Source organism: Periplaneta americana, chromosome 14, assembly GCF_040183065.1.
Source record: "Periplaneta americana isolate PAMFEO1 chromosome 14, P.americana_PAMFEO1_priV1, whole genome shotgun sequence".
Lineage (NCBI taxonomy): Eukaryota > Metazoa > Arthropoda > Insecta > Blattodea > Blattidae > Periplaneta > Periplaneta americana.
This window is the reverse complement of record NC_091130.1, coordinates 62,353,545-62,377,841: the sequence shown is the minus strand read 5'-3', so window position 1 is coordinate 62,377,841 and position 24,297 is coordinate 62,353,545. Positions and strand designations below refer to the sequence as shown.

Below are 24,297 nucleotides of genomic sequence, written 5' to 3'. Positions count from 1 at the left end.
GTTAGCTCTGCACTAATTTATAATGTCAAAATTTTATTGTCATGACTTCAAACATCTTTTAAGTATTAGCAAAAGATTAAAAGACCAGTCCTAATCAAAAACCATGAAGTCCTGAAACTTATTGTTTGATACTGTTACGGGAAAAATTACAGAAAAAGTTTGAGAAAAGCTTTCAAACACGCACAAAAAAATGACCAGTTTTATTGGGAAAGTGATTGATTAGTAGATGAAACTAGAAACAGGTTTGTAAGTGGGAGATGAAAATCAGGGTTATTTTTAAATTTCTGACATGGAAGGCGAGCAGGAACAAGAATCAAAAGAGGAAGAGTCTGTTACCACCAACATAAAAGAGGAATCCCAAGAAAGAACGAGTTAGTGTCTCTCAAGGGCGTCCACAGGGGTAGCCAGTGGTAGCTATGAAATTTTTATTTTTTACGCGTTTTTTCCATTTTTCTCTACATGCACGATACATATTTTCTCTAACTCTCGGTAAGAAATTAAAAATAAAAAAATAAAATAAAAAAGAGTGCTTTAAACTATGAATGCGTGCACAAGGTAATTTAGATTTCAGAACTGGCTATTTTTCATGTTCAATTTCCTCTCTTCTCGTCCATCCTTTTCCTATAATTTTCTAACCATCTTGCTACCACTGAGATTGGATCCTGCGGGCGCCCTTGTGTCTCTTTTTCTTTCCACAAACGATCTGATAGCTTGAAACTCGCAAACACCAGGAATTTTATAGAAAAAATATTATGTTTTATTCATAAACTGAAACTCAATACAAATACAATGAAATGTCTTTTTTGCATAATAAGCTATATTTTATCCTTTTTATCTTCCTCCACGAATAACGGCCAAACTGTGTGGATTCTGATGCAGTACAAGATCCATAAATGCCATTGTCAGAAGAAGTGCCCAACATAAAGTCTCTTTCTCCACGTTAGTCCTGTTGAGGTAGTTCTCTTTCATCTCCTCGGTCACACTGATAGGAGTGTATTTATTCAAAGACTCCATATCTAATTCTTCTCTTGACGAGTTTTCCTGGGTGTTGCTCAGAATGTCTAGGACCACTGCTTGTGCAGAGACTTTTTCTGTGCCAACTAAAGCTCCAAATAAACGAGCGGTAAGTCGAGGCCGTAAGAAAAACACATGATGTAGATCTTCACTTCTCGACTGATCTGAAATAATGAATTACTAGAATGAATTTCATGTATTACAAAATAATCTTTTACAACTAAAAATTAAGTGTCATCAAGATAACACATTTTTTCACTGAATAAATTATAATTGCTTTACTGTGTTTATATATAGCTATTCAGTGATTACACAAGACGTGTTAAAGCGTATATCCAAAAATGAAGAAGACATTTTTTTATTTTATGTGCAAAGATTTTCGCAAAAATTAAGTTCATGTGTCGTATTATCAATAACATTCCGTTTATAATTTATTTTAACGTTGAATAGCATTATTATTCGAGAATCGCTAGCAAGAAACAGGCAAATTATTGCGCAAGAAACGGGCAAATTATTGCGTAACAATGACACAATTTCGTCTTTAGATGCTAATAACTAAAGTTACAGTTACAGTTAGTTACCTACCAGAAAAAGTAACAAAGTTACAATTACAAATATCAATGCCAGTTACTTTTACAGTTACTCTTTAAACAAGTATAATTGTGTTATGATACCTCCCCTAACACTAGAATGGGTCTCATCTGAAAGAAAATAATGGATACTTATAAACTGAGTACCGATACCATGTGGAAAAAGAAAGGGCCAACATTGTTATTAGTTTTACCTTTTAAAAAAAATCTGAGTTTTTCTCACATAGTAAATTAAAGTTTATCATAATAATATATAACAGAAACATTATATTTATATAGCATCACAGTTAAGGTGTAACACTGCAAAGCCAGAAGGTGGCAGGTTCCATTTCCATTGGGGTCATGGATTTTCTCCATTGATCTAACCATTCCAGCAGCAATATGGCTCTGGGATTTACTTAGCCTCTGAGAAGTTAGTACCGGTACCAGAGGCATTTCCCTGGGGATAAAGGTGGCGAGCACATAGGACTGACATCCCTACTACCATTAATGCTGATTGTCTGTAAAAGGTGGGAGCTTTAACCTTCAACCATCCTCTGAGCCAATTTGACGTGTAGTGGGGTTGACTTTACTAACATGCTCTTAGTAGCAACAATAATTATTTAAGTGGGAAGGGGGTAAGATCGGAGATGGGGGAAGTATAGTCGCTGCAATGAAGCGAAAGGGTATGAGCGGGCTTAGAGCAAGTGAGAGAATGTGTTAATGATGTACTAATTGTTGAAAGGATTGACATAACTTTTGACATTATTATAGAAATAATACTGGTATTACACTGTTTGAGATCCTTGCAACAAAATATATACAAACAATAAAAATAGTAACGAAATTTTTGTTACTTCATTACCGATAAAAGTAACTTCACTACAGTTAGAGTTACTTATTTAATAATAAAGTCATTATCAAGCGTTTCTTTGAAAAAGTAAATGTTAATAGTAAGTAATGGCATAACTTGTAACGTGTTACAACTCAACGCTGCTAAAAGCTTAATACATATGGCTTATTTGTAGGAAAATGTCGCATGAAGGGGTCAGAAGCAAAGGGGTACAAGTGACATTTCTAAGGACCTGAGTTAAGTGTATCCAGGGCAAGCTAAAACATCTAAAAATTTAGTGGCAAATGGATATATCTTTTAATCTCAACACATACTAAAATTGAAACAAAAAATTTCACGGAATTTACGAAAGCTTACGTACTTTCAACCACATTTCCTCAAAAATAACTTAAGTGCGCATATACCCTTTGCTTCTGACCCCCTCAAATATAAATAAAAGAATAAAAGACTGATCTATACAAAAATGATATTTATTTTATTCTTAAAAAGGTTTTGTCTCTACAAATGCGAATTGACCTTATTAAATATTACTATAAATGTAATAGAGAATGTTCCAGTACACGAGAAGATTCAAAACTAAATGAATTGAAATATGGACCCCTGTAATTTGCCGTTATTATGGAAGCTTGCAAAAATTTGAAGATATTATAAAATATTTTCTTCTGAATGCTATTTATTTCCTAGAAAAAAAAAGGCTACTAATGATAGAGGAAAATAATAGAGATCATATCTGAATGTTCTGAAATTCGTTTGTAACTGAATAAACCCCATTCTTTTATAAACGAAACTTTACTGTATTATTATTTTCTGTAAACTTACTTCTTAATGAAGTCAGGAGATTTTAAAATCTTTTTTTAACTTCTGAATAATCCTAAACATAGAAATCTTAATTTAAAATAAACAGCTTTTTTTTTTTAAATAAAAATACAGTGTTTAGTAATCATGACTGTATATTTAATGTACATAATTTCCAGATGAATTGATTCGTAGATACTGAGAACAAAATTCGTCGAATATACAATACACGAAAACAAACTTGCCTAAACCAAATTTTTCGTTATTAGGAATGCTGAAGCTCTATTCCCGTGGCAGTCCGGGTATACTGTTAGATTTATTTGCAGCATCAAAATCTCTTCACATTATCATATTTCGTAAAATATAAAGTAAAAACACAGACTGAATCTATGTTCTGTACAAAATTTCCAAGTTGACTATTGATATGTAGGTACATTTTTAGCATACTAATAAAGGAGGTAAGGACTGATACTCAGTACAGATTAGAAATTTAGTGGATAAATTTTAAATACTTACTATTGAGCAAAGCTACTAGCATAGCAGTCAACTGACAGTTTTGTAAATTGACAGTAATGGATGCAGGCTGTTGTTGAGGTGACTGTACAGTGACAGCCCTGTCCTCCATGACGTATATATCTCCGTTAGGAAGATTCTGACATAAATCTTGAACCTGACAATAAATACAAATATATTCAATATATAAAAAAAAACATCCCTATACATATGAAGACCAATAACGACATCTGCTGTAACCCTTTGGCATGAAAATTGGTCCCTGTTCAGAGACTAAGTAACATCCACTGTACATGGAAATTGGTTGCTGTTCAGAGACTAAGTACCATCTCGGAATAGTTCGGGAATCATCATGTGTGCTGTGTTTACATGCGTGCATTTTACATGGAGAGATTCAAAGCTCTGTCTTTGTAACAAGAAGAAAGAGCTCTGTTGCTAAGCCATAATTTAAAGACTTCGCAGAAAATATTTTTTTTATATTTTTTATTGGGTTATTTTACGACACTGTATCAACATCTGAGGTTATTTAGCATCTGAATGAAATGAAGGTGATAATGCTGGTGAAATGAGTCCGGGATTCAGCACCGAAAGTTACCCAGTATTTGCTCATATTGGGTTGACGGAAAACCCCAGAAAAAACCTCAACAGGTAACTTGCCCCGACCGGGATTCGAATCCGGGCCACCTGGTTTCGCGGCCAGATGCACTGACCGTTACTCTACAGGTGTGGACTGTAGGAAATACGTTGTTTCGTGACATACGGATACATTGCTGCTACGACTTGTTTTCATTCTCGGACCTTGTTGCTTAATATTTCCCTGTGTGAATCGCATGTTAACCCAAACGACACTTAGACAAATTTACGCTAAAGGAGAGTGACTATTTTCCGTGTCAAAGGGTGTACATCCTGGGTCTATCATATAAGTTATTAGTCATTGCTAATGCTAAAGTGTTGGCAGTAGAGGCATCAGTTCCCTAGCACTACAATATTTTTTCACTTATAAAAAAATGTTTTTTCTAGTTCTGGACATCAGAGGAGGTTGAAAAGTGGGCGTAGAGGTGAAAAATATAATCCAATTTTGTGTAGATGCTTATCCAAACAATCATGATCTCTAAGTAATCTGAATGTACAAACTGCACTTTTCCGAGAGTGGGCAGGAATTATATCTTGATCCTTGCAAAGAATTTCCAATTTCTTATATAGCCTGTTTGGAGTAATATTGAAAATTAATTTGTATGAATTTTGAATTAATTAATTTTTAATATAGGGAAAAGGTAAATATGTTACTGCCTTTGCGTGATTTTGTTTCGCTTTTTTTTTTTTTTGACATAAAGATCAGCTGTCTCATTGCCAGTAATATCGCAATAAGAAGGTACACATTGAAGTACAATTCTTTTATTTAATCTTTCCAGTTGATGTATAATTTTCCAACAGTTAGGATTTTTTTTAAATAATTTCGATGTTGTAGCTATAATTGCTGTTCTTGAATCTGAAAGTATACCTGCCTGATTGGACAGAGTGATACTATAAAGTAAAAGATTTTGTAGCAATATACACATATTCCATGTTGAATCTTTCGTACACTACTTTTAACACTTGAATATAAATAACTGACACACTACAAAGACATCTCAACACACAAACAACACAAACAAATAAATACAACCACACAGGCGTGTACAAACTCACATGCAATAGTTGCGACAGTTTCTACATTGGACAGACAGGCAGATCATTCCAAACTCGATACAAAGAACACATCAAAGCAATAACCAGAGGACACAATAAATCTGCATATGCCGAACACATAACTAATGCTAACCACACATATAATAACATAAATACAGACATGGAAATCCTACACATACAACCCAAAAACTCAATAAACTAGAACAATATGAAATATACAGACACACTAAAACACACCCTAATCAAATTATCAACACACAGATCAATTTCAGAACACACACACTATTTGACACAACTCTTCATCACACAAACGCACCCACACAACAGGCAGAGAAGTTGAGATAGCGCCGAGATCTAGTAGGCTCTGAGGATGATGTCAAGTAACACCGAAACAGCTGTAAGCCACACATGCTTACATAATTAACACGAATAAGATCGCCATTTAATCAATTATTAATACACATATATCTTCGATTTTCCATCAAAAGTAGGTCTACCATATCCCACAGATTTGTAGTGGTAAGCAATACATTATAAGGAATTAAGAAGGTGAATAACTATCATCCCAATACAGTAATACAGGTATATTAAAATTTATATATCTAACATAATTTTTAAGATTAATTTATTTCTTTTATTTACATTTTACTCTTAAATACATGCTCGTAAAATTCTCTGTACCGTAACGTAATTGTGAATAAATTATAAAATAAGCAATATTATGTATATATGTATTTGATGTCAACATTTACATCCATGTAATGTGGACCTCACAATTTTAAATAAGCAATATTATACTTTAAGAATAAATTTTTACATTTCCTTTTATAAAAATAAACAGAATTGAAATTAACTGAATGAAAATATTTGTAATTCAGACATTGTTCTCTAATAATCCAAAGAATGTGTGTTCCAAATGTTATATATTTATCTTTTGCTGTTAAAAAGAGGTAATGTAGATATTTGTCTATGCTGTAGATAGTTTATCTAACAATGAAGCAAAAAGTGAAGTTACCGAAAATTGCAATCAAAGTTCATCATGTGTTTTAGAAGTGTAAATCTTCCTTTCCTCTCCACTATGATTTCACTAGTGCGAGTACACTGAGAATTATAACACACTACGACACTAATATAATACTGTGATTTTATAAATATATACACTCTGAATTAAAATTTATGTTATAATCTCTTAAATTGTCAATACCGGTACAAACTGCACGAGGTCTAATGTAAAACTGAATGTACATTTCCTACAAGCTTAATTGAATTAGTACACTTCAGACAAAAATATTTCACATAATCACACAAAGAAAATTATATTCTTAGCGTCTGTCACAGAATGTGTATCATTTTGCACTACATATAAAATAAAACCAGTTTCTAACAAGTGAACAACAACATGTAAGCTTACTTGACTTGGTTTTTCTTGTATTCGTGACAAGACACACACACACACACACACACACACACACACACACACACACACAAAAAAAGACTATTATGCCTACCTATTTACAGTAAATAGAAATCTCATTTTGCTGTGAATCAGAAAGACTTCGATATACAGTGCAAAAATGATTATAAGTATACGATTTGCAATGCATTAGTAGCATCTTCCTGTGCCTAAAATCTACACTCGTATCTTCTTTCTCCAACGAAGTAGCCTATGGTGGTATTTATTTGCAACATGTGAGGTATGTCATTTAAAACTGGCATTCCAAACATGGCGTCAAACAGCAGAGAAGAACGTTATGCACTATATTTAATTTGAATCATGATATCTCCAATTATTCACTCTCTTGAAAGCCAAAATTAAATGTCATTAAATAATACGTATTATTATCTCCTCATAAATAACACGAAGCAACTAAAACAGTCACTACAATAAGTAAAGGTCTGTCATATTACCCAGTCACATTCTTAGGAATCTAAACTTACTTATTGGCTTTTTAAGGAACCTGGAGGTTCATTGCCGCCCTCACATAAGCCCGCCATTGGTCCCTATCCTGAGCAAGATTAATCCAGTCTCTATCATCATATCCCACCTCCCTCAAATACATTTTAATATTATATTCCCATCTACGTCTCGGCCTCCCCAAAGGTCTTTCTCCCTCCAGCCTCCCAACTAACACTCTATATGCATTTCTGGATTCGCCCATATGTGCTACATGCCTTCCCCATCTCAAACGTCTGGATTTAATGTTCCTAATTATGTCAGGTGAAGAATACAATGCGTGCAGTTCTGCGTTGTGTAACTTTCTCCATTCTCCTGTAACTTCATCCCTCTTAGCCCCAAATATTTTCCTAAGCACCTTATTCTCAAACACCCTTAACCTATGTTCTTCTCTCAAAGTGAGAGTCCAAGTTTCACAACCATAAAGAACAACCTGTAATATAACTATTTTAGAAATTCTAACTTTCAGATTTTTTGACAGCAGACTGGATGATAAAAGCTCCTCAACCGAATAATAACAGGCATCTCCCATATTTATTCTGTTCGGAATATGTATTATATGTATTTCTCGTGTTAAATTCTATCGTACCTGGTTAACAAGTTTCGGCCTATTATGGGCCTTCTTCAGAACACTTTTATTGCTGTGTTTAATTTTCTCCCGAGTATCATTTATATTTGTTACTGTTGCTCCCAAGTATTTTAATTTTTCCACCTCTTCAAAGGATAAATTTCCAATTTTTATATTTCCATTTCGTACAACATTCTTAGGACTCTATTCTTTTCTAAAATCTCGTATATTCATTCCAGTATTTTTGTATATACAAATACCATCCAAAGTTTGTCGTATTTGGAATAATTTTTTGTTTTATGATTATTATTAATTTTTACTATTTTGGCAGATAAGTGCAATGAATCGAGAAGACCCTATAGAGTTCATATATATTATTTATTTATTTTGTTTGATTATTTTATGAGCGCGCGCACGCTCTCTCTCTCTCTCTCTCTCTCTCTCTCTCCCTCCCCCTCCCCCTCTCTCTCTCAAAGAAATAATGAAAAAGAAAGAATCATACCTCTGAAACAATTTCATTTATTGCCTCGATGAGAAAAACGTAAGTTTTGTGGATGCACTGGCAACTTGCTATGTGCCCTTGCATGAGGAAAAAACATAAAATTTAATGTTTTTCTTGCGCAGCATTTGTTGTCAGTGTTGCTCTAAGAGTTGCTGTCAGTCAGTGCAAGTGAATCTCCACCAGAGGATGTTTAACCCACAGGAGAAAGTGCAGTGCACTGTGTGGCTGACTGAATTGACATCGATCAAACTTATGCAATGCTGTTTTCAAGCAAAACGACCCTCCACCCTCAATAGCACTGGGACCAGTAATTTCGGGAGACAGATAGTTCAGAATTCTTTTACAAGAAGCCAAGGAAATCCATTCATGGAGCAGCAAGACAGCTGAATATGCCGAAATTCACAATCCACGTCATTTTGTACAAATGGTTGTGTCTATGCTGTTACAAATTGCGTCTGTTTCATGCCATACAGTCCAAAGATCGCCCCCGTAGGATACAGTTTGTAGATGTGAGCTGGAATGTGCCAACAGGGACGATAGGTATCCGTCCATGATAGCCTTTTCTGAAGCCACATTTCATGTCTGAACAGACATAGCTACAGGATTTGAGGGGTCGAAAACCTGCATGCTGTAATCGGTGATAGTCCTAAGGTGAATGTGTGGTGCTGCATAATGAATGATGTCATTGGACCTTCACCTTTAATGAGTCCACAGTGACTAGTGACAAATAGCTGGATATGCTGCAAAATTACGTTGTTCATAACTACCAGTGATAACTATTTTCGAATAGAATAGACCCCTCCACACTATGGCAATAATGTGCACTTCTTTCTTGATGGAGTATGTTTCCTGATTGTTGGATCGGATAGGTGGCCGCCACGATCACCGGACATGACCCCCACTAAAGTTTTTTTTTTTCCGTAAAGGATAAAGCATATACAGTTGGGTTTAATAGAAGTACTTATAAGATAGGTTTACTTTTGCTTATTGTAGGCATTATTATAGCATAGTTTTTATTTATAGTCCTAGGTTTATTGCATCTGTTTAATTATAGTTAGAATTAGATTTACGTTTATTTTAATTTTTATTTTTTTTATTCCTCCAATTATTGTAAATTTTATTATTGTATATTATATATCGCGTATTATTATTCGGTTGAGAAGCTCTTATCATCCAGTCTGCTGTCGAAAAATCTGAAAGTTAGAATTTATAAAACAGTTATATTACCAGTTCTTCTGTATGGTTGTGAAACTTGGACTCTCACTCTGAGAGAGGAACATAGGTTCAGGGTGTTTGAGAATAAGGTGCTAAGGAAAATATTTGGGGCTAAGCGGGATGAAGTTACAGGAGAATGGAGAAAGTTACACAACACAGAACTGCACGCATTGTATTCTTCACCTGACATAATTAGGAACATTAAATCCAGACGTTTGAGATGGGCAGGGCATGTAGCACGTATGGGCGAATCCAGAAATGCATATAGAGTGTTAGTTGGGAGACCGGAGGGAAAAAGACCTTTAGGGAGGCCGAGACGTAGATGGGAGGATAATATTAAAATGGATTTGAGGGAGGTGGGGTATGATGATAGAGACTGGATTAATCTTGCACAGGATAGGGACCGCTGGCGGGCTTATGTGAGGGCGGCAATGAACCTTCGGGTTCCTTAAAAGCCATTTGTAAGTAAGTAAGTATATTATATATCACTGCCACTGTTGTATACCCAATTGTAGTGTTTAATAAATACGTACATATCGAACTCCTGTGGTTGATATTGCAGAATTACAAAGCTAAATCAACGAAGTGATAGGATTGGTCACATTGGAGATGCTTTAGCGTGTGTGACAGGAGACTGATTATCCCCTGGACACAGTTCATGTCACAAATGGTGCTAACATAGAGGTTTACTAAAAATTACTGAGTTTCTCTTCATAACTGTAAACATTGAGAAAATAAATGCTGTTGCTTTAGAGAAATGATTCTTTCTTTCATTACTTCTTCCCAGACACGGAGTAATATATTATTTTATTTTGTTATCTAAAATACCATCAACATTGCAATGGATTAAAATACTCATTAAAAATAAGTTACTTACAACTTCGAGCAATGATGTGATATGTAATTTCTTGGAACAAGATTCGAGACTGTGAAGATTCCAAGAAAGTAATTTTCCATTAACATCAATTTGAGACCATGTTACAGCACTGACACCTATGTTAATTCCTACAACTGTCTGAATACCCTGCAAGAAAAGAGAAATCTTGTTATCGCCAACTTAGCTCTAAAACACAGCATTATGATATCAACTGTGACTCATAATAGAATGCTCTGAGGCAAAGTAACTACTAAAAAGTTTGAAAAAAAAAATTTTTTTTTTTTTTGTTATTATCATGGATCCTTAGTTTTCATGAATTCTTGTTTTGTGCAGTTGGTATCAGTAGCAAATAAGTTCTAAATTGATGAGGCTACAGAATGTGAAGATGGGTTTAATAAGTTTGGTAGTGCTGACGAAACTGGCATAGTAAGTATTAAGAACGGTCAATTGGAATGTCTAGAGCAGTGCTTTCCAAACTTTTTTACATGGTGACACCCTAGCAAACTCTAAAAATTTAGTGCATCACCTTATCCCTCAAATGAAAGAATTCCATACATTGATAGGCTACTTGTACACCCTTCATAAAATGAATAAAATTAACACACATATTTCCAGTATTGTTAACATATTATATGAGACGAAAGAAACATTTACATAGTGTTCTAAGATGAGGAAAACAATCACATTTGTAGTCACCCTAGGTTTTACTTTTTCAGTACTGGTAGCTCACAAGCGTTTGGAGAATCTTACAAATGTATTTTATACTTGGACGAAGATGAGAGAAATTCACTCGCATTTATTCATCCACCATTTTTAAGCTGCCATGTTTCACTGTTTTGATATTGGTCATCACAGAAAATCCTGCTTCGCAATAATATGTGGTTGAAAACTGCAACAAAACCACAACAGCCCGTTTAGCAAGATGCAGGAAATCTTCAAGTGAAATCCAGAATCTGTTCAAATCATCTCTTTGGTGTTTTAACTTCAAATTCCTATCATTTTTAATCTCTGCCAATTCTTCTTCTGCTAAGGAAAGTCCACTAATTTCAGATGACAAAAATGGATTTCTTATCCAGTCATAAGCTTTTGTGTTCAGATCTGGGAAGTAACTTTCGAGTTTATGTGTGAGTAATGTCAGATAATTGTAAATTGAAACCTTTAACGTTCTTCGAATCACAGTGAGATGTATTTGGGAACATTTTCATAGCTGCCCTCTTTCACTTTCCGGGACCAAAATGCTAACTTGTCTCGTAAGGCAGATATTTCGTCTCATCCTTACCTTGCAGACTAGAATTATACTTGTATACTACAACTATATGCACATCTATGCATCTGTCAAGGATACGTATCTACAAGGCAGCTAGGTAAGCAATGGGTGATCAGCGATTTTCTTACTTCATTTCAGTTATCATGATTTAATAGCTCAAAATAGTGAAATAGACTAGACAATTCGCGACACTCCATAAACCTTCACAGGCGACACCCAATTTGGAAAGCTCTGGTCTAGAAGGTTGAGGAGATTAGAAGGTGTAAGTGGAGATAAGAATCCTTGACTGTCGTGTTTAAATTCACCTTCCTCGATCATTTAAACCTGGGCACACACTCTCCCACTTAGGTTTCACTGAGGGAATATTCGTTCTACAGAACTGCGAGCCATTTAAATCCATGTTATAGTGACAATTTGCCAAAAATAAAACCTAGCCACATACAAAAATATTTTTCTTTTAGATTATAATTTTGAAAAGAATTATGTACGTGCACTATTATAAGTAATATCATCCCTTAACATTCATTTCATTTTTATTAAATTTAACTTTAACAAAAAAGCTTACTAAATGCCGTGAAATTCAGTAAACACGGAATTGTGTTTTTCCATGGGATACCACGTTTTACAGAAAAAAAAAAAAAAAAAGTAACTAAATGAAAGATTTATATTATGGTGACCACAAGCAATAAAACTAATGTGAAATAAATATGACTAAAAACCGTCACTTATATAAATAAGTGTAGCCATTCTACTCGCAATAATAAAAAAGCAGAACATTTTTGTAAGTCAGTTACATTTAGAGTGAAGGTTCAGATCGCAACAGCATTTTCACTTTATTTTCTCCTCCACCATCCCTAATTAAACAGTTTATTTAAATATATTAGGTGTATCACATTCTCCTTCTACCATCAGTGAATCTCTAATAATAATGAATTAGGTCATGAATTACTTTCTATATTGAACTTACTTCCTTCTGCTTGAACTGGAGATTAGGTGTCAGGAACTGGTGTGTACTTTTTCTTGACTGTTTCCGTACTTCCTTCGCAGGATACCCTTCTTCTGGTAGAGTCATTTGATTTAATATGCTGTCACAAAGTTTCTCCAGCACTTTTATTCCTAACCCATCCACTTCAAGAACCTGATCTAATGTGCAGAATTGGCCACGTTTGCGCCGAAATTGCTGTAGGCTGTGTATGCGATGTTTGCTTACATCAAACCTAAAAGAACATAATTTCATTACATTGCCATGTAATGTGATTCTAGTAATTTTTTGTAGTAAATTAAAGCCAAGAGAGTGATAATAATGGTGGACGCAGTCGTAATGGACTGATGATGGTAGTGTTAGCACTGGCGGTGATGGTGGTGGTGGTGGTGGTGGTGGTGGTGGTGGTGGTGGTGGTGGTGGTGGTGGTGGTGGTGGTGGTGGTGGTGGTGGTGGTGGTGGTGGTGGTGGTGGTGACAGGGTGGTGACAGGGTGGTATCAATAGTAGCCATATAAGAGAGAGAGAGCTAAACTAAAAATCATATGATAAATAAATTATTTTTATGGTCAATTTCATATTTGGAAACAATCACTAATACCTCGATAATTCCTCTGCACTAGATTCATTGAGTATTTGTAGGATCTGCTTCTGTTCTTCATTATTATAACGAGGTTGGTAGAAGCTGGATAAGTTTACCAGCCCACCAATACCACTTCTGGAGATTACAGCATGACTAGAAATCTGTGAATGAAGAAAAATGTCAGTAATAATAATAATAATAATAATAATAATAATAATAATAATAATAATAATAATAATAATAGGCTATTATTATTGGCATTGTTATTGTTACTATTATTATTATTATTATTATTACTACTACTGCTAACACATACTGTATATTCAATACCTTGCTCATAACCTCTACTTACCCGAACCTCTGGAAGAAAGCCTTTATCTGTCCAATCCCCAAAATTAAAACCCCAATATGTGCAAATGATTTCTGTCCTATTAGTATCCTACCTGCTCCATCAAAAGCTCTGGAACGTATTGTTCACAAACAATTAATGAACTAACTGAACGTACCTTACTTGACGAATACCAATCCGGATTCAGAAATGAACACAGTACGATTACATCACTATTAAAAGTCAATGAGGATATACATGAAGTCACGGATGAACGTAAATTAAAATTACTGAAATTACTTGACTTTAGTAAGGCATTTGATATAGTAGACACGGGCCTCCTATTATGTAAATTTAGACTTCTGAATCTTTCCAAAACTTCCGTTGCTTGATGAAGGATAGGTGGAACGGAGAAAAATTCTCTCCGGCACTGAGATTTGAACCCGGGTTTTCAGCTCTACATGTTGATGCTCTGTCCACTAAGCCACACCGGATTCCCATTCTGATGCCAGATTGAATCCTCTCAGTTTAAGTTCCACTTCTTAGGTTCCCTCTAGTGGCCAACCTTCATGCACTGCGTGATGTGTGACAGTGGCACAATGTCCAACACATTAATGTACTTTGGTACATCATAATAATTCCATTGCTTGGTTTGAATCCTATCTTTGCGAACGTCAACAATGTGTCATTGTAAGCGATTATTCTTCGAAATGGCGTGTTGTGAAGTCTGGAATTCAACAAGGATCGGTGCTCGGACCTTCACTCTTCATGCTCTACAGCAGCGTTTCTCAAACTTTTCTATCCACGGAACCCTTTTAAACCCAAAATAAAACAGTGGAACCCAACGGAATATTAGTGATGTGTGTATATTGCAGACAAATATTAAATTACCAAATTTATTTTATCACTATCATTACACATTTGTATTGATGTCACTTATTATACATATTTAAACATTATAAATAATGTTGTTGGACTGTATTTGCTGTTATTATAATGATTAGTAATCCTGGCTTACTTTTACCACTAACACTGAACATGTTTTTTGAACTCACACATTATACATAGGCTACTAGTATTTAAAAATTATAAATGTTTCTGAAATCTATTTGCTACTGTTGCAAAGATCAGTACAACAATCGTAAATGAAATTAAGTCCATTTGCATTGTTAATACTGTTGTGTAATTCATACTAAAATTCAGGTACTTAATTTTTTTTTTTTCAGAAAAAATCACCTGTTTGTAATAGACGATTGGGACGAGTGTTTTTGTTGTTTACGCCTGCATATTTCTTTACAATCGGGTTTAATGCTGGAAAGCTGAAGTCTCATGCCTGGACTTGCATCCAGTCTGTTTCGGTATTTAGCTTTGATAGACATATTATATACAGAAAACCCAGTTTCACATAGGTAAGTACATACAAAAGGAAGCAGAATTTTAGTAGCTTTCTTTGATAACACTGGGTACGCTCTTCTCAGGCTGTGCCAAAAATGCATCGCAAGGAGATTCTTAAACTGAGATTGCAGGGATGAATCAGACGTCAATTCCAGTAATGCTTCATATTCTTCAGATGCGAGGGAAGAAGATTTTTCTTTGATGACAAATGGATTTTTGACTCACACCTTTTGAGAATTGTTTTCACTTTCCTGTTCTGGAAAATACTGCTCTACTGTGTGGCGCATATCCTCCAAATGCTTTACAAATTCTTCATTGATTTCATCAAGTTTTCCGAGAATGTTTTCGTTCTCCTCGAGGAAATCTTTCAAATTCACGCTCGGCTGGACTTCTCATCCAGAACTGAAATTTTCTCTTGAAAGCCCTGATTTTATCTGCTGCATTTTCCCTCTGCAATGACACATTTACTTCGTTCATTTTGACAAAAATGTCAGCTAAACAGGCAAATCTCAAGAGCCACTGTTTGTCACTCAAACGATCGTCTAACTCGAAATGGTGATCAATGAAGAAAGCTATCACCTCAGCCCTAAGTTCAAAGAGTCTACTTAAAGTTTTTTCCGTGAGAAAGCTATCTCACTTGTGTACCGAAAAGCAGAGATTTATGAAAGCTTCCTATGGCCTCACAAATGATTTTGAAGAGTCTGGAATTTAGTGGTCTGGACTTGACAAAATTAACGATTTTTACTGCTTCATTAAGAACATTTTTGAGGGACAGTGGCATTTTTGATGTGGCCAAAGCTTGACTGTGCAGAATACAATGATTGATTTTGCAATTTTTTGCAACTGACTTTATGCGCGATACTGCAGCAACTGTGTTTCCAACCATTGCCTCTGCACCATCCGTGCAGATATGAACACAACTGTCCCAGGGTATATAATTTTCTTCCAAGTACTCACTAACAAGTCTGAAAATTTCAGACAACAGCTAGCAGCGGTTTACAGAATAGCATATCTTCAATAGCATCTTCATAATGGTAATGAACGAACACTAGTGCAACTGCTAGATCTGCTACATCACTTGACTCATCTATCTGTAGTGCAAATTGACATGATCTGAGCCGACGGTTTAATTCTTCCTTGACGTAAGCTGCTATGTTTTGAATGCGACGACCACTGTGTCATTTGATAGCGACATGGAACATAACTGTTAGCCTCCTTCTCATTGATCATGCACTTACCCATGTCAATCGCGCAAGGTTTTATATAAATTTTTCGGCTACTATGTGGGACTCACTTGCCTGAGCCATTCTGTAGCTTACAATGAAAGATGCCTCTATTGCTTTTTCAATTGTATCATAAGATGTTTGAGCTAAGAACTTTTGCGAATTTCCTATCAAAGAAATCAATATTCTTGTCATGAAACTGAGCATGGCTTGTTTCAAAATGGCGACGTAATTTTGAAGGTGCCATCAAACTATTAGGTAAACTTCTGTCACATATTACACATTCAAGTTAATTTTCAGCATTCATGTAACCCAGGCTAAGTAATTCTCATATTTACGTCTTTTAATTACAGGTTCATGTTGTGTTTTGGATGTTGGCTCTTTCATATTTTCAGATGATGAGCAGCTATTTTGTAAACCTGGTGTTTCCACTTCTCCTTCATTAGACCCACATACTTTTAGGGATAGTTGAAGTTGTAATGCCACACTTGGATGTTGATTTTTTAATGATCCTGTTTTAAGCCACCGATCCATGATTCGGTGTCACTCTGTACTAAAAAAGTAGAGTTAGGGTCGGTACCACTCTGTATTAAAAATTGGATGACGTAGCTCGCAAAGATCAGTCTCGCCCTCTATTTACATAATTTTGAAGATTAGATGACAAAACTCGCACAATTTTTCTTTAAAACATTTCACCTTTTTCTGATATTACTAAATAAACTTTGAAACACAAAATTAACACCTATCTCTCCCGGAACTTCAAAATAATGGTCTTTCCTCTTCAGAAGAAGTTTCCTGTGCTTTCTTGAAGGAACGTCAAAAAAACTACGAAATATCCTTCACAAAATTTTCAATTAATTCCATAATACAATTTAAATCTGTGCATTATTGTTGGAAAATGTGTTTGCTTCAGATACATAAGTTAGGCTACTTTAAGCGCATCTATTATTATTTCAAAAATGTGCATTAGTGATCGGATTGACGTAAACAGTACCCATTGTTGTCCTGATAATTGCCAATAAAATGGCTGAATAAACAGTTGTAGTTATGTTCTTATTCTTTTTCATGTTTTACAACATTATATTTTAGAGATTAAAAAGAAAATAATTTCACATCCGGAAATGGTGGAACCCCTAAGAGTTGCTTACGGCACCTCGGGGTTCCGGGGAACACACTTTGAGAAACGCTGCTCTACAGGATGATTCAAAAGGTTGAGCACAAACTTAAAGAGCTTATAGAGGGGTTGAAATAAAACTACTTTAGAATAGGAACTTATGGTCTAGGAAGTAATTCTGGGTCAGTGCAAGCCTGTCAGTAACTACATAATGGACAATCACACATTTAAGTTAAGCAAAGATAATGTTTATTCAACACTTTTTTTTTACAAAAGTTGTTCAAATTGGCGTCCATCACATTCAATATAGGCATAACATCGTCGTAGAAAATTTTGGCGCACTCTACCAAGTACATCACGCATCTCACGAACCTCATCAGATGCTGCAAGTATCCTGACGAGAAGTGTTTCTTGGTCGGGAGCTAGTGTCTCGTACACGGGCTTTTATATGCCCCCAGAAGAAGAAATCAAGAGGCGTCAGATCAGGGGAGTAGGGTGGCCAATCAATTGGACCTTCCCTTCCGATCCAATGCCTGGGATATGCCATTTAGTACTTGAAGAAAAAAGTGTGCAGGTGATAGTCTAGTTGCATCCACATCTGACAACACACGATAAGTGGTACATTCTCTAACAGTTCTGGAAAAACGTCTCGTATGAAGACCTTGTACCTCACCCCCATTCAAACGTGGTGGCAGAGGAACGTCTTCATCATTTTATAGTGTATCGAAATCAGTGCCTCATTGCAAAGTAAGCTTACATCTTCAATGTAGTTCCTGACATACCCAAGAGTGCTCTGACTCAGGACTACTTTCTAGACCTTAACTTCCTATTCGAAAGTTGTATTTATTATGTAATTATTTATAGATGTGTATGTACATACACGGTGTCCAGTTACAATGTGTAAAACAAGTAGGCCTACAATTGTACAATCTGGCATTAGAGACAGTAATGCATGGAGACCAAAAAAAACTTACAAACATTTCTAAACTAACAAAAGTTGAAACATCTGGGTCGAAATATATTTTACATATTTCAATATTAACTCATTTTCAATTGTGAATATTCAAATTTCAATCCTTTCAATAAGCTATATTATTTACTTCTAAACTCATTTTCACTTAGATAAAATATATCTATTTCTTTTAAAAAGTTCAATTTAAATATTAAAAACTCTGTAAATACCCTAGTAGAAGAAAAATAATTAACACCGGTTTTTACTTCTTGGATGAAAAATATATTGTGAAGCAAAAAGGTAGGCCTGTCTAGAATTTAGATGTACAGTATTTTACTTATTGTGAGAATAATCTTGTGTTGCCCATAAGTTAGCTTTAAATAAATATTTAATTTGTTATTAAATCCGAGTGACAGTAGCCTATATTTTGTACGTGAGTACTATTCTCGTTGTTCATTGCCTATAGGAATATAAAATAAGCAGATGTAGACACACGAAACGGAGTGAGGAAACGAATCAGAGCTTTCCATTCCAAGCGACGCTAGTAGGCCTATGTCTATAATCCATGTACACCTAACTTGTAATCAAAGTAACCAAACGCAGGTAGTCATGTCACATCAACACAACTGACAGTACGATTGATTCTATGAGAGTATACGATATATTAATTTGTTAAATTACTGCACTATTATGCTGTATTCTAGGAAAGGGAAAGGCTATATTCATGTGTTTATTAATATGCATACAAACTGAAGAAGAAAAAGCTGCCTATACTTCATTAAAGAGTATCTAAGTTACAATATTACAAACTTCACTGACTAAAAATTTAGTCTATTATGCAACAGGAAGATACAAGTAAAACAGCAATAAAACTCAGATTGAATATAACGTTACGTAATAATAATAATAATAATAATAATAATAATAATAATAATAATAATAATAATAATACAGTAAAACCTCGTTAATACGTTTTCGCTTATAACGCTATCCCGGTTATTATGCTCTTTTTATACGGGCCCTGGACATTTCATATTATTATAATCCTGCATAATTTCACCCTCTTATAACGCTACCAAATCTCGTTTGTAGCGCTTTTTTCGGATCGGAGTAAAAATATCCGTATAAATTGCGAAACTTAGACTTTTAAAAGCATGGTGAAGAAATATGTTGCTTTGACTAGGCCTATACTGAGAGTCCAAAAAAAAAAAAAAAATTCCGCCCTCTAGCTGAAAAAACCTTCCGCTCAGCACTGTCGGAAGATGTACTACACTATTTACCGGTACTTTTATTCAAATGTCTCCCTGTCAATACATTCCTATCCTTTCTGTAAATTCAGTCATCCTTTGAATTCTGTGGAGTGTGCATTAAGTCTGACAGTGCAAAATGGCAAAGCTAAAAATCTGTGTTTGTAAGTGAAAAATAACATTAGTGTTGCTCCTAGTGAAGTTCTTTGTAGTTACTTAAACCTCAGAGAAAATGTTATCATTCATAAGAGCAGTACGAACATACGGCAAACAACAAAGATTTTTTCATATGGGATGAGCTCTTATTTGCATTTTGCACTGTAACTAATGCACAATAAAATATGTTTCCTATGAAGTACTGTCTAAATTGTTTTCTCCATTTCATACATCATTTCCCATCTATAGCGCTGTCCCACTTATAACCCTTTAAGGACACAGTCTCTTGACGAGCGTATGAACAGGGTTATACTATAATAATAATAATAATAATAATAATAATAATAATAATAATAATAATTAATAATAATAATAATAATAATAATAATAATAATAATAATAATAATAATAATAATAAATTTCTACACATAAAAAGATAAACAGACAGTACAATCTAAGCAAATATTGTCGGAATTTCTAGACAGTTTATTAGGTGCCTACAGTGCTTTGTTTCGACAGAATTTCCACCTAGTACCTATTCTTTGTTTATCTCTGTCATGTTACAAAATTTGAGTAGGCCCTAAATGTGCCATTTTATGTCTTTCCCAAATAAATTGTAAGTACTGTACCTAACGTAATGATATAACGAATGTATGTATGGGACAAATTTCCGATAGGCCTATATCACCTACGGAAGAGATACTAAGAAATAAGTCACAACATTATTACAAATTTTTCTAATTTATAATTTGTATCTGGATATTGAAACACAACACCAGTAGAATATTTTTGTGCAATGTGAAAAATTAAGAATTTTATGTCTTAGGTCTTTTAAGATATTCATATTTTTGGACATGTACTAATAGAATTTACTATATTTTCGTGATTTAAAATTTTGTTATAAACAGAGATCGGAAGTTTAGGCATTATGAATCATTAAAATAGGCAGGCAAAAAGGCATTATAAATAGCTAAAAACGCAATAAAAGGCAATTACAAAAACCTTGCTCTAGACCCACAACCTTGCACTTTCCAAAAACGGATTTCGGCAGCAAGAAAAGCTTTACATAAGTCGAATGCAAATTGAGATTTTCGACTCGATGTTGCAATTACTGTTGGAAGCAAAGAAATCTTCTTCCCAGTAGCCTTGGAAAGTGCATTTTTGTGTTTGGTTGTACTGATATGTAGCGATATGAAATATCTAGCTAGCTACAACAATGTCGCAATGAAAACTGAAAGAAAAATTACATCTGAATTACCACAGGCTTACCAGAAGTCTTAACAGCATATCACATAGAGGCAGCAATTTATATAATAAACTTCCACAGAAAATCAAAGAACTTAACATAAGAAAATTAAAAAAAGATGCAAAGAACATTTTATTAACACATATGCCATTTTGCACAAATGAATATCTAAATTTAAAATTTTAGTATTTAACGTTTCTTGATACTGCCCTTGACCATTTATGTTTCAGGTAACTCAGAGTTGAAGAAAAGACAGGGAAAAGCAAAAAGAGAAGATACTAGATAGAACAGTGGAGACTGAAGATCAAGCTTGTCATATATATTTTTATTTATTTTTTTTTCTTTTTTTTTGCATGTCATGTAATATTAAACTGTTAAATTTATTTAGAAGCAAGTCTATTTTTGTATTATATTGTATGTTATGTCATTTTTCTTGTGTACTGACGACGCCATGAATGCTTGTAATTCTATCGGCTAATAAAGATCTAATCTAATCTAATCTAATTACAAATAACGTTAGACCAGCACTTATTGTTGCCTTGTCAAATAAACACAAGCGATAATTATAACGCTTACTGTTATACATTTTGCAAGGCAGCACTCATTGTTGCAAAATGAACTGACTGAAAGACAATAATATACATTCGGTGAAGTCACTTTCATTGTAACGGTTAATAGAAATAAATTAAAATATACCTGTAGGCAATTTTTAATAATAAATTAATAAATAAAGGCAAAAAAAGCATTTATTTTGTAAATTAGACATTTATATTTAAAAAAAGACAGAAAAGGGCAACATAAAACTGTGACGTTTCAATCACAAAGGTATAATTCGTACAGATTTACTTTCAAAATGAAGATAGATTTAACACATTTAAAAAGACATTCTGCCAAAAGTTCCGGTCTCTGGTTATAAAATTCTATTGAGGATATTATATTTTTCGTACTATCCTCATAAGTGGTGCATGTTGGTATCACTTGTGAGGTTCAGATTTGTCTTCGGACAGTTGACTAAACAACAATAGTATTATTGCCGCGCTCTCATGGTTAACATTCGGCAGGTCTTTGAGCGGCCTCGTGCATAACATTCGGCAGGTCTTTGAAATTTAATTGCATTATTGTTTTCAATTTCTTAAGTCGCCGCTCCAATCACTGACGTCAATTTCAATATTGCCACCAATAAGGTGCTTCCATTATTAAATGACACTTGTCTAATCCACGTGGACTAAAACCGAGGGTGCAATGTCTTGTACTGAGGACGAACATTAAGGTATGTGATTAAAATTTATTATTAAGAGTTAAGAATGTCAACTTACTCGTATATGAAATAATAATAATAATAATAATAATAATAATAATAATAATAATAATAATAATAATAATTATTATTATTATTATTATTATTATTATTATTATTATTATTATTATTATTATTATAGCCATTTAAGAATATAACACACTAGTGCTTATTCTTATGGAGGAAGTAGACGTGACAACGTGACGCTTAGAGTGAAACCTACAGAGCAACAATCGGTCGGCAAAATTATGTTTTAAAAGCACACCGCAAGTTATTGTATGATGCCGACATGTTAGCCATGAGAGCGCGGCGATAAAAATCAGACATATAAATGAAGTAGTTCTGCTTTAAAAAAACAATGTTATTAAAATAAATAAAAATGAAATACACTGTATTATGCACACATTATTTCGTGATGAAAATTTCGAAAATTTATTATTATTATTATTATTATTATTATTATTATTATTATTATTATTATTATTATTATTATTGTACGTATTGAGTGGAATGCTTTCGAAGAGTAAGAATCGAGTCACATAGGCAACCCCAAGACATTTTAAAGATGCAATCAGTTTAGTTTTTTTTTTTTTTCTTTTTTACGTAACGAATGTATTTGGCCCACCATTACACTATTTAAAATATAGTAATAGAAATCCTGTATACATTTCAAACAGCTGGGTGTATATATAATGCATTTTAATTAAATCGTTATATATTGGGGGAAAAAATAAATAAGAAAACCATTCATAATTCTAATTACTTCAATAAAGCTACTTGTAATTAAAAAGAGACCAACACAATCTCCGAAAAGCCTCAAAATAATGTCGTTATTACGTCAAAATGACTCAATAGTATCTTATCACTAAATTGGTTTAACATCGATTAATTGGTACGGGTACGGTAGGGTACGAGTTTAGATTAAAATAATATAGGTCTACATTGCGTCACAATATACGAACATCCACAAATCATACCAAAGCGGTTCGAATTGTCAATTTACAATCTATACTTTTGAGTACCTATATAAAATAATTATTATTTCAGTTATTAAAATGCTCATCTCTTCTTATTTCAATATTTCAGAGTATAAAATTCCTGTCACTAATCTTACAGATCATGTCGCAAATCAATTTGTTTGAAGAAAAGTTAATTAAAATTCTTGAAATAATGAACGTTAAATTTAAATCATTTTATTACAAATTAAACGGGATGAAACTTAAAACGAAGGTTGGGAAATAAAATTCCAAAAATGTATAAACCAGCAAATCCATTCATACGCTATAAAAAGTTTTAATGTAAATAACGACAAATGAACTTGAAGAGGCATGCTGGTAAAGCAAACAATTATTATTCAGGTCTATAGAGAGTAAAAATGCATTTACAGTTAAGGAAATAATGTTTCGCACGATGCAGTTAGTTTATCTGCAGCACATTATTCTCACTATGGTCATGTAACGACGAAGGCTACCGCACGTATCACTATTCAACACATTTACAGTACCGGTAGCGAAAACAAATTGATTAGATGTCATGATTATTTTTAATTACTTGCAAATGAATTAAATTGATCTAATTTTTCTAACAATAAAATATTGTGGTTACAATTACAATACCCAAACAAAAACATTATTCCTTAACAGAAGAGATATGTATCGTTGTCCCATAACCTCAATGGCTTACAAAATGGCTTACTTTGCAAATTGATTGTATACTACGTAATCGTAAAGCATTCTGAATTGCATTCATTGCAAAAAAAATTGTTCTTTTTACATAAACTAAAACAGGAACAGCTAGCTCTACATTTAAAACAGCTGACGAAGACGAACACAACGTATACACAATTTCTACTATAGATGGTGCTTAGAGCACAGAGACTGGATGTAAATCGATTCAGCAAACTTCATATTCTAGCAAGTATCGATACATGGATAGTCGACATTCTACTGTGGAGATCTCT

At 34.0% G+C, this 24,297-nt stretch overlaps 1 protein-coding gene across 2 annotated transcripts; it reads right to left on the bottom strand.

Annotated features, from left to right (window-relative positions):
* Positions 1 to 734: 734 nt before the first annotated feature.
* Positions 735 to 24,212, bottom strand: LOC138713368 (transcription elongation factor, mitochondrial). 2 transcript variants are annotated; one of them, XM_069845422.1, is made up of 6 exons: positions 24,033 to 24,212; positions 13,398 to 13,540; positions 12,784 to 13,033; positions 10,550 to 10,696; positions 3,748 to 3,901; positions 735 to 1,178 (listed from the first exon to the last, which is right to left on the bottom strand). In XM_069845422.1, exons 1-6 carry the CDS (start codon positions 24,084 to 24,086, stop codon positions 832 to 834), a joined length of 1,095 nt encoding a protein of 364 aa, XP_069701523.1. In that variant the 5' UTR covers positions 24,087 to 24,212; the 3' UTR covers positions 735 to 831. The 2 variants fall into 2 exon arrangements, with proteins under 2 accessions (XP_069701523.1, XP_069701524.1); XM_069845423.1 differs by having other exon boundaries at positions 23,954 to 24,065.
* Between the last annotated feature and the right edge of the window lie 85 nt (positions 24,213 to 24,297).

What these genes read in the sequence shown, in the direction of transcription:
- LOC138713368 (XM_069845422.1), bottom strand. Translation starts at nt 24,086, where the DNA reads ATGAATGCAATTCAGAATGCTTTACGATTACGTAGTATACAATCAATT. An exon ending in GTATACAATCAATTTGCAAA is followed by an intron (nt 13,541 to 24,032) that starts GTAAGCCATTTT and finishes CTTCATTCACAG; the next exon opens with ATTTCTAGTCATGCTGTAAT. An exon ending in AGTGCAGAGGAATTATCGAG is followed by an intron (nt 13,034 to 13,397) that starts GTATTAGTGATT and finishes ATGTTCTTTTAG; the next exon opens with GTTTGATGTAAGCAAACATC.